This window comes from Peromyscus maniculatus, chromosome 9 (genome assembly GCF_049852395.1).
Source record: "Peromyscus maniculatus bairdii isolate BWxNUB_F1_BW_parent chromosome 9, HU_Pman_BW_mat_3.1, whole genome shotgun sequence".
NCBI classification, from domain to species: domain Eukaryota; kingdom Metazoa; phylum Chordata; class Mammalia; order Rodentia; family Cricetidae; genus Peromyscus; species Peromyscus maniculatus.
The window spans coordinates 15,780,309-15,791,399 of NC_134860.1; the positions used below are offsets into that span (position 1 = coordinate 15,780,309).

Genomic DNA, 11,091 nt, shown 5'->3' on the forward strand with positions numbered 1-11,091 from the left:
AACAAGCATCCTGGCCCACTTCTTTGTGACTGATCTGTCATTCTTTGTCTATGAGATTTACGCATTTTACTCATGTCATCTTGGGTTTTGATAGTAAAGTTTCCTAACATAATACCGCCCCTAGTTTCCAGAATGGCTATTCAAAGATTATAATACAAACTTACTAATTTTCTAGTTTCCATTTTTATATATGTGTATATGCATCTGTATTAGCAATGATTAAACTGGGGGCCATGTGCAGACTAGTCAAGCACTCTATACACATTCTACCACTGAGCTTTATCTCCATCTATTCTGTAATTTTTATAAGTTTTACATGATCAACTATCTCAATTATCTTTCAATTTATCCAATAGAATATTCTTTGGATAGAATAAAAAAGACCCCTGATACAAAACTAGGAAATAACAAAGTAATGAGTGGGTCTGTTTTGCAAAGTCTTTTGATAAATGTCATGTCTCATCATTATTCCTCTTTGAACTTCTGGACAGCTGATGGTGGTCACCTTGTATTTTGGGACTCAGGTATTTCCTGGTATTCCATCATTTACCAATCAAGCACTCCTTCTATATTCCTGATCACCACCAAAACTCGGAAGCCAGAGGCAGGTGGATCTCTGTGAGTTCAAAGCCAGCCTGGGCTATAGAGTGAGTTCCAAAGCTACACAGAGAAACCCTAAGTAAAAAAAAAAAAAAAAAAAAAAATTTCAACATAAACATGCCCCAATCATATTATAGGACCACTTTCAGGCCAGTTCATTATGCAGATGAATGCACTAAGGATATCTGAATCTATCATTTAAAAAAAAAAAGCCAAATAAAGAATGCCAAAGTAGCTGGGCGGTGGTGACGAACGCCTTTAATCTCAACACTCAGGAGGCAGAGGCAGGCGGATCTCTGTGAGTTCGAGGCCAGCCTGGGCTACCAAGTGAGTCCCAGGAAAGGCGCAAAGCTACACAGAGAAACCCTGTCTCGAAAAACCAAAAAAAAAAAAAAAGCCAAAGTAACCCATACTCTCTTGGTTCACAGAAGACTCTACATGGCTACTCTCCTTTCCATTGTTACCTAAGTCTCAAATTTCTTCCAAGAGTGGGATCCTGTGAATGAACAATCCTCCCACAGCTCAAAGAGAAATGTCATACAGAACTGCAGTAAATGTGACCCAAAATGATGGTGATTGTGATATTGTAGTTTTCTCTAGTAGAGAACTATTAAACTATGTTAATTTGCATGGGAGATCATATTTTAGGCTGTGTGTAGTCATGGGAAGATGATCTTGGGAGGCAGACTAGTCTAACAATTCTTATTAGAGGATTTGAATAAGATATTGCTACTCTCACAATCCGATGGCATATTAATGCTAATGTAATTGTATAGATTCTTTTAAAATAGAAAAAGAAATAAACAAACTGTTCTTTTGACCTGTGTTGCATCTATGGTGTGTGTATAACTTCCAGAAATTGCCAAGAAGACAAATCTTAACTGTGGACACTGCTAAATTTCTGTAATTAAACTTAATTCAGAATTCAGTTTTGAAGAACTGTTTCTGACTGACCCTTTTTATGCCCAAGAATAGCAACCTGTGATTATGAACAGTGGCTAGCCTTTCTCAAAATAGTAAAACTTATAACAACAACAATAAGTGAGGAAGGAGTTTCCAACAGACAGACTTCATAACAGATACTTTCAAAAAATAATATTAGGTTCTCCAGTATAGACACATATCTAAGAGAGGTCTTTCATGGAGAAATAAACTTGTTAATCCTCTGGAACCTCATTTATAGTAACTGCTAAGATGGGAACAGAACATAATGGAAATCTTCCCTACTTCCACTTAAATTCTTTTTAAACTTTAAGGAGCTGGTGGCAACAGGACTGTGTAGGAATGGCATAAAATGGATCCCTGGAGCACTGTGTCTTTTGATGTCAAGATCACTGTGCGCTTCAGACTTGCAGATCATCTATAGTCTTACTCATTTTCTCCCAAACTTCAGCTCCTCTCTGTATTAAACTTGTGTCCAAATTACTAGGAACCTAACAGGCAATGGATTAGAAATGGTGTGCTCCTGTTTCTGAACAATCAGTAGTGAGGCAGATGCTCCCATACCACCTCTTCCTGTGCATGCTATGGTATGACAACAGAGATCCAAGAGATACAGGATAGCAAACAAGCTCCAATATTTCAATTCAGTGAAGTGACTAGCGTGCTGCTACATGAAAATTGCAATTCTACCTTGATACAGAAGCAGTAGAGTGTTTTATAGGAGTTGTATAGAGTTACACTATGACTATCACCCTCACAATATCATGAGGGGGACTTTAAGTTATAAGAGAATGAATCAGTGTTTTAAGTTGTACAGTTCCTTAATATAAGAAACAAAGATATGGTGTTTGTGGCAGTCATTGTTGTCATCATTGTTGATGATAAGCATCTCTATTTTGGTTCCAATGATTGTAACCTTCTAAAAACATTGATTTTCCATATAATTAGTTACCTAGCTGCCTCTTACCACCTTCCTTCTTCACCTTCTGAGAGGCACACAGACTCTGACAAGGTGGAAAGGTCAGCCTCATGGCTACCCACACAACTCCACAGCTGTCAGGTGAATTTTTATTTTACCAACTTGGTTGGGGTAACAAATTTCTCTATGCCAGCATTATAACAATTATGCAATTTAGCTAAATATTGTGCAGGCCAATGATACATAATTGTGGAAATGCTAGGTAATCGTAGTTTCGATTAAATTGTAGTTGAATGTTTTGAAGAAACTCCAAAAGGCGAGGTTATTTATTTTAAGGAGAGAAATTACCTGAAATTAGATGGGCAAGGAATAAAGCTTTAAAAGATTCCCAGGGAAGATATTACAGTGTCTGTGAAAATTATTTGCCTATAAATTCCTTCCCTAATGTCCTTTGCTGTGTCTTGTTTTGTATTTAGGTTTTGAGACTAGATCTTGCAAAGTTCAGGCTGGCTTTAAACTTAGGCTCCTGCCTTGACCTCAAAGAGAATAAGATTTCAGGTGTGTATCATCTGATCCAACTTCTTCACTAATAACTTAAAAAGAAACCAGTAATTAGTGAGAGATCCTTTGGAAACACACACTATTCTTAAATAAGTGGATACATATTCAAGAATAAATATGGCCCCAATTAGTATATGAGAAGAATGAATGCATATTGTTTAATTGTCTCCTTCCTTCCTTCCTTCCTTCCTTTCTTTTATTTTTTATTTATTTTTTGAAACAGGGTCTTTCTCTGTAGTTCTGGCATGGAGCTCTCTATGTGGAGCAAAGTGGCTTCCAACTTACACACATTCAGACTCACAGAGATCTCTTCCCCCTGAATGTTGGAGTTAAAGGCATGTGCCACCACAACTGGAAAACTGTCTCCTTTCTAAGCAATGACTTCTATAAACTTTCTAAAATCAACAAACCAACAAACAACACATAAGGCTTCATAGTAAATGTTTAATAAATGAATATGAAAGATAAAATATATCACATAAGCTCTGAAAATACATAAAAGTATATAATACTTATATTTAATTGTACAATTGCAATGCTGAGTCAAATAAATGCTATCAAAATTAATGTTATATAAGCCAATATAAGTTAAAACAATAGGAATATCCTATCAATATTTTAGATAAATTTCTAAAGCACTAAAACAGTTAACAGTTCAATTATATATAAAAGAGGTGTTTTAACTTCCTTCATCAACTAAGAAAGTCCAATACGCCATACTGAAGGGAAAGATATTTAAAGTATACAAATGTATGAAAATGTCAAGTAAAAATTTAGAAGAAAAGACCAAAACACACACAAACACACAGAGAGAGCACTAAAAAACAACTTGAAATGTCATTGAGTTAAATGTAGATATTTAAGACAATTTCCTACAATGAGTAGTATCTATACCATAATAAAGACGTAAAGATCTGAACAATAAACATAAGTTAAGACCCTATTAGAAATATTCTTCACTACAGTAAGGGGCAAGAGGTGTAGGAGTGAATGAAATAGTCTGGAAGAATGAAGAAATGGAAACCCTAACTGTATGCACGCTACCATTTTTATTGACAGTTAGGTGAGTAAGGAAAGCCTATGCAGACCTGCTATCAACCATTGATGAGCCCTGTGCAGATTGGGTCCTTCCTCTTTGCTTTTACTTGGGTGCAGGGGTCTACAGGGCATGTTCCCAGGTAAGGATGAGTAGAATATCCAGGGGCTCAAAACTGGCTAATACTGTTTTTCAAGGCAACACAGTGCTGTTCTTTCCCAACACGCAACTCTGAAGACACAGCCAGATTGAAATGAATTTCAGTTCTATACAGAAGCGATTCAAATGCATTTTAAAGAATTACATTTATGTCTCACCCTTTGCTTTTATATATTTCATGGCCAATTTTCATCTTTCATTTCAGCATCCCTGATAGAATATTGAGCTATGATTTGGCTTTAGATATGAAGATTTGAGAAAAGAATTTCTATAATAGGTCATAAGCCATCTTTTGTTTCATTGTGGTGTAACCAGAAGTAGGGTTGGAAAATCCAGATGGAAAGGTAACTTCTTCACACACACACACACACACACACACACACACACACACACACACACACACACAGTGGCTCTGTGGGGACAGCATTGATTTAAAATCTGTACCAGGACTTCTGATGTGGTTCACAGTCATCTTAGAGAACCTGAGTTCTTTAGTAACAGAGAGTGCCACAAGCCAGCTTGCTTGCTGTTGATTTTGATTTTGGTTTATTTCCTTCCTCACAAGTTTGCAAGTAAACAGTGTGTAGCTTTAGAAGTCTACTTAAGAGACAGCACACACACACACACACAAAAAAAAAAAAAAAAAATAGGTGGCTATACTCGCAAATCAAGCCTTAAAGACATTCTCCACTAGCAAAATCACTTCCAACCCCTTACCACAGTTCTCTAAAACCAGGGAGGCATGCTTAAACTACTTGCTCTCAATGAAGTAAGACTGAAATCAAAAGAGCCCACAAAGCAGTCTGGAAAAGCTATGCCTATCCCCACACTGATATTGCTATTGTTTTATTTCTGGTTAGAACCACAAAATGAAGTATGCCATGTCACAAAACACAGTATAGTAGACAGAAGCAGAGAAGCCATACAATCCTGCAATAATGACAAAGAAAATAAAAACATATTCAGAATGCAACACAAGCTCATATGAAAAATAAATTCAATTCTATTTCATAAGAAACATTGATCTTGAGTTCTGAGTCCTCCCATTTTGGTCACCATGCATTTATGAGGTCAGTACCTTCTCTGCTAGGATTCGGCTGAAAGCCTTGACCCTTGTAGCCAAAACATAAGATATAGGCTTAACTTTTTAAATCAGTCCCACCTGAGGCTGCTCATAAAGTCACTGAGCACTCTCATTGCAAGACTGAAGAGGCTGAGAAGAAAAATAAGCAAACAACTGACATTAGCAATGGCTCCTTTAAAATCACAATTAATATGATTTGGTAGAACTTTATTTAGCTAGGTAAGTAAATTAAAACCACCTACATGTCCTGTTCAAACACCAATAGGACATTTTATCTTCAAATTCTTTCCCCGTGTATACTATTTAATACTTGTGATCTTATTCATGAGAATTCACTATAGAACCATTCAAAGACGACAGCAAGAACGAACCATTAACAGCTGCACTTGGTTTGAACTTCACTAGTGGCTCAGGCTTTCTTTCTCCCACCTGTTAAAGATGCTTTCTGCTAAGTAAAGGAATTCCAAGAGTCCAGAACAACCTCAGTTTGCATTGACAGTACAATATAGGCACGTTTGAAATCAGAAGAAACAATTCCAACTTCCATCAAAGGGAAAGTGTTTGTACATTTTACAAAACTACTCCTCTCTATCAGTAGTGCATAGTCTCTTTTGGCTCAAAGAAATTTATTAATTTATACCATGGCTACAAAATGTTTTCAGAAGTATTGTATTAAACTCTACCGTAGCAGTGTGTTTAAGGTATTTGTTTTCAAGAGTCTGAAGGAAAGAATTGCTCTGTGTCACTGAAAAGATAAAAAGTTCTAGAGTTGCAGGGAATTTTGGGACCCCTGAGGTTAAAGGGATGAGGACAGAAAAATAAGAATCAAATGCCAAACTCTCTTTGTTTACTTGCTGTTTAAGATCAGTCTTATTTTTTCCCTCAATTCCACATCAAAAATGAGCCTTTCACATAGCAAATACTGTGAATAATAAGATATCTTTTTTTTAAGTCCTGTTATCCTTTGGCCAGTGAACACTCATTATCTTTCTCAGTAAACAAGCTTCTACTTAAAGAGCTATGATGATTTTACAGATAGCAGCCATCACATTGCCAAAGTTGAACACAAATGTATTCATCCTCTAAGTCTTGAAACGCTCTATTCAAAAAGCCAAGATCCTGGCCATTGAGGAATATGTGAGTTCGTCTCACAAAGACAGGGCATCGTCCTTAACTGCCTTCAGGTGCTACAAAAGAAGCCAGGATGATCATTCTGAACAGTAGGGGTGGGGAGCAAAGGGAAAAACAAACCTACTAAAGTATAGAGATAGGTGATGTGAACAAACAAATTTATCATCTGGGAACTTTAATGCCATAACCAAAACAAGTGAACAATTTGAATGACAGCTACTTGGGCCATAACTCAGCCTACTATAGCAATGCTGATAATCCCACAAATGAAATATTTCCCACCTTGTTAATCAGCCAAAAATCTTAGATGAAAAAATAAACTGTTCATCCTTTGAATTACTATACAGCCTACCTATTTAAACTCACCTTGTATGGAAACCACATATTCCTTTCATTAAAATGCCTCTTCTTAGGAAAGCTACACCAGGCCATTAACTACTAAATCTGCATGCTTGCATTTTTATCTCTTTACTCAATCCTCTTTTAAGGATTTCAGACATAGAAAGAGCTGGACCCTAGTTACAAATGAAACAAACGCTGCTTACATGTCTATGCAAGCACCAAGACCCTTTACAGAGTCCCCACCTCTTTTCCTTGAGGCTCAGAGTCCTGTCAATAATCATGACTTATTAAACAGGCTGCCATCCATTCTCTTCTGCTGAATGTAGAACAAGATCATGGAGGGGCAGAAATAATTACCTTGGGCTCTTCTTTAAAGACCGCCTCAGAATGGAAGGTAGGAAATCAATACAGAAAGGACAGGGAAATGCCCCCACTGTGATCCCCACAGCACCCCCCCCAAGAGGGGGGAGGTGAAGTAGAGTCACAATCCATTGTTCATATCAACTGCTTCAGAACATGAAAATTCTAAGGTCTTCAACATACAGAGAGGAACCTATTTTAGTGCAGTGAATGTACTCACAAGCACCACCAGTCCTTTATCCGGCTACAACACTCAAGCTAGATTTGTTGAAAGGAGCCAGAGCACCCTCCCTCCTCTGGAAAATGTGCTCTCAGAAATCACCACTTCAAGCAAAGCAGGGGGAAGCTGCAAGAACTGCCTTTCTAGGTTGTGGCAGAAAGCTTCCTTCTCTTTGCCTTCCTGTCTCCCACTGACCATCTAGGGATAGATGCAGTTTTCTAAAGCAGTGTAAGAGCAAAAGTCTCCATCTCTGGCCCTTACTTACAAGTACACTACATTAAAAAAAAAAGTCACAAATGTTAAATAACACCCTAGGTAAGATCAGGAGTCAGGGAAATAAAAAATTAACACAACTGAAAATAACCATTATATTCCTACCAACACTGAGCAGTGAGGAACACTTTTTCTTTTGCCCAGATGTTACAGCTCAAAACATGAATACTAAAGCCAACATATCCAGACCGTTTCTTTTCTTTTCTTTCTTTCTCCCCTCTTTCTATCTTTCTTCCTTTCTTTCTTTTTTTCTTTTTTAGAATGGCTTCACTTGGAACTTGAACCGGCATACTGGGGGGTTGTCCTGAATAACCTTCACAGGTTGCACAAGTGTTTTCTGATCCGAATCCTCAGGCACAAACAGAAGGTTCCTGGGATTTCTGTTCACTAAGCGGAGAGGGTGGGGTGGAGGTCAATTAGTTACCTGCAATGTTCATAAAAATAGAAAGCTTACAGTTCTAAAGAGAAAGCGATCATGTCTAGGGGGTACACTGGCCGCTACTGGCACCGACTGAAATGCTGTACCCAAAGGGTGACATGTTACAAAGAGCTTGGACATTGTACTAAGCCGGGTCCCAGTCTGTTCATCTCTGTTCATCATCTACAGGGCGTGAGGAAGAGACCAGGTTTACACCCCTCACCCCTCTGGGAAAGGAACAAAAGCAAATGCTTGGCACAGCTGAAAAAAGGAAGAAAAAACCCTCCTTCTCCAGGACCCTGGGGGCCGCAGCTCTGCAGCGTTCCCATTGCATTTCCTTGCAGTTAACTCACTCCAGTGGCCTCAGACGCAATTTCCACACCTGGCAATGGCCAGGGACAGGTTGAGGGGAGGGGTCCATCTGGGAGCGCCTCATTTCCCTACCTCTCCCAATGGCTTCTAATTAACCCTTCCCAGTCGCTGCCCCGGCAGGGATGCTGGGAGAGTCCACAGCTACATCCTAAGGACATCACTAACAAATACCTGCATCCGATCTTCACCCCCACACTGGTCATAACTTCCTTTTGTGGGCTATCATAGGCCAGTTTTGGCTGTGCTTAGAAAAGCTTCCCACAGGAGGGCGGGAAGGGCTGGGTGCTCCAGGAACAGTCTCATCCCTCTCCAGGCCACTATGGGGAACACAACCTGGGCTCACTCGCAAGTCTGCAATGAGGAGGATTTGCACTCGCCTTAACCCTTTGAAGGGAGTCAAGAGTCTATTCTCATTTGGGACCCACTGAAGTAGGAGCCCTAGCTCTGGAGATATCCTTCACTTGCCTGACGCCCCTACTCCGCACACAGACACAGCAGAGACCCACACCTTTGGCCCCCTTGAGGCCATTTTTAACCATAGCCTCACACTCTGCCCCAAACCGGGTATTGGGGAAGTGGCAACCAGGAGAAAAGAGAGCCAGAAGGCAGAAAGAAACTCGGCAGTAAATCACAGCTGAGACAAGGACTCTACTTACGAAATTTGGGGCTGGTGCTAGTTTCTGGGGTGGTGGTAGTGGAGGAGGTGGTAGAGGGTGAGGAGGAAGAGGCGGCCGCAGCATCCTGAAAGGGTGACAGGGTCCAGGAGGGAGTGGAATCGTGGAGGTAGGAGGAGGTAGCATACGCCGCAGTGGGCCAGGAAGGCATTGCCTGCGTACTAGGGGCTCCTGGCATCGGGGGTCTGGAGCCTGGCGTACTGCTACTGAAGAAAGGAGCCGTGGTGGACAGGACCGTCGGGGGGACCGCAGTGTTCCGTGCCGTGGTAGAGCGCGGGCTAGCCCGGATGGGCACCCGGTGCCCAGGGAAGCGAGTGGGAGCCCGCGTGATGGTGGTAAAGCGGGTGCTAATCCGGTTAGGCGTCCTGGAGGAGGCGGCGCCGCCGGCGGAGGGGGTGGCGGGGGACATGGTGGAAGTGGTCGTAGTGGTGGTTTCCATAGCCTTGGGGAAAGAGCTGGGCTTGGAGAGGAAAAAGGGGTCCTGGCCCATTCCCTTCGAGTCCACCAGGTCCGTGGGCACGTACTCCTTGACGGAGCCCACCACGATCCATTTAAGCAGCATGAGGCTGAGCCCAAGGCCGATGAAGCCGATGAACAGAGGCACCACGCACAACCACGTCTGCTGCCGGTTCCACACGATGCAGTCGCTACAGCGTAACTCCCGGGGGGGCTCGGCCGCCCCTTCTCCGCCGCCGTCCGGGCCCCCGCCCGCCGCCGCCGCCGCCGCAGCCGCCGCGGTGCCCTCCTCGGCCGAGGCGGCGGCTGCCGAAGCGGCACCAGGTGGCGAGGCAGCGGCCGCCCCTTCACTCATCCTAGGAGCCGGTCTTCACCTTCGCCCCCCCGAGGGCCGCGCCAGAGGCATGGGGCCGCGCGGGCCGGGCGCGGGCGCGGGCGCGGGCTCCGGCGGCGGCGGGCTCCGGCGCAGGCAGCGGCCGCGGCGGCCGCATGCAAATCGGCTCCCTGCCCCCACGCCCCTCCCCCCGAGAGGCGGGCGGCGGGCGGGGAGGAGAGGACGGGGGAGGGGACGCGGGCCGGGGAGGGGGCGGCGAGGAGCTCGGAAGAGGGGCGAGACCGGCCCCGGCGCCGCCGGGCCGGTCAGGGAGCGGCGGGGCGCGTCTGCAGCCCGCCTAGCTGCCTCCTGCGCGCCGGGGTCCCCCGACTGCTGATGGTGCTGATGCTGCCGCTGATGCTGATGCTGCCGTGGATGCTGATGCTGATGCTGCCGCGGATGCTGCCCGCCGCCTGTGTGCACTTCAGCCTCGCCGGCATCCTCGGGGCGCCGCGCCCGGCCCGCTCCCTGGGGCGCCTGGCCGCGCCGCCGCTGCCCCCACCTCAGAGCCTCACGTCGCCCTCAAGGGCCCGGGCGGGCAGCCGCGGGATGCCCGGCGCCGGCAAGCGGCATTCCGACACAGGGGGCCAGCCTGGCAGCCGCTCGCCTAACCCGGCGCGCCGCGATGCTCAGTGGCTGCTCGGCGAGCCCGGGCGATGAGGTGCACCTGTTCTTCAGCCGGCCCGCAGCCAACCCTCGGTCAGCGCTCTCCAGGAGAAACCAATCCTAGCGCAGCGCAGAGGGCGAGCGGCCGGGCTCGCCTCGCTCCCGCCGCCCGCGGCTCTGCGCAGCCACTGCTGCCGCCACCCCGAGTCAAACTCCGGCAAGCGACGCCGCCCGCCGCCGCTCGGGAGCGGGGGACCCGGGGGCGCACCCCAACCAGCACGCAGAAGATTCCAAACAGCCCCGGCGCCGCTGCCGGGTAGAACCGGGAGAGCAGAAACGGGAGACCGCGACGGGGGGTCCCGGGCGACACTGATCCCCAGTCAAAGGCTGCTCCAGGCGGTTTCTCGCACGCAGCTAGGCGGGTGCGGGTGTGTGTTCCAAATCGCCGCGGACGGGGTGAGATTCGGACAGAGTAGCGCCTCCCACCAACACCTAATGGTGCTTTCTTACAGCGCGCTAGATAAATAAATGGTCCAAGAGGACCCCCGTTGGAGATGTATGACAC

At 44.9% G+C, this 11,091-nt stretch overlaps 1 protein-coding gene across 10 annotated transcripts in view; it reads right to left on the minus strand.

Moving 5' to 3' along the window:
* Nrg3 (neuregulin 3) overlaps window positions 1-9,908 on the minus strand; it is a 1,054,015-nt gene extending 1,044,107 nt beyond the window's left edge. For all 10 annotated transcript variants that reach the window (XM_076544427.1, XM_076544432.1, XM_076544429.1 and 7 more), the window contains exon 1: window positions 9,074-9,908. In XM_076544427.1, coding sequence (XP_076400542.1) covers window positions 9,074-9,902 — 829 coding nt within the window. In that variant the 5' untranslated portion in view covers window positions 9,903-9,908. The remainder of the gene's footprint in view (window positions 1-9,073) is intronic.
* Window positions 9,909-11,091: the final 1,183 nt, after the last annotated feature.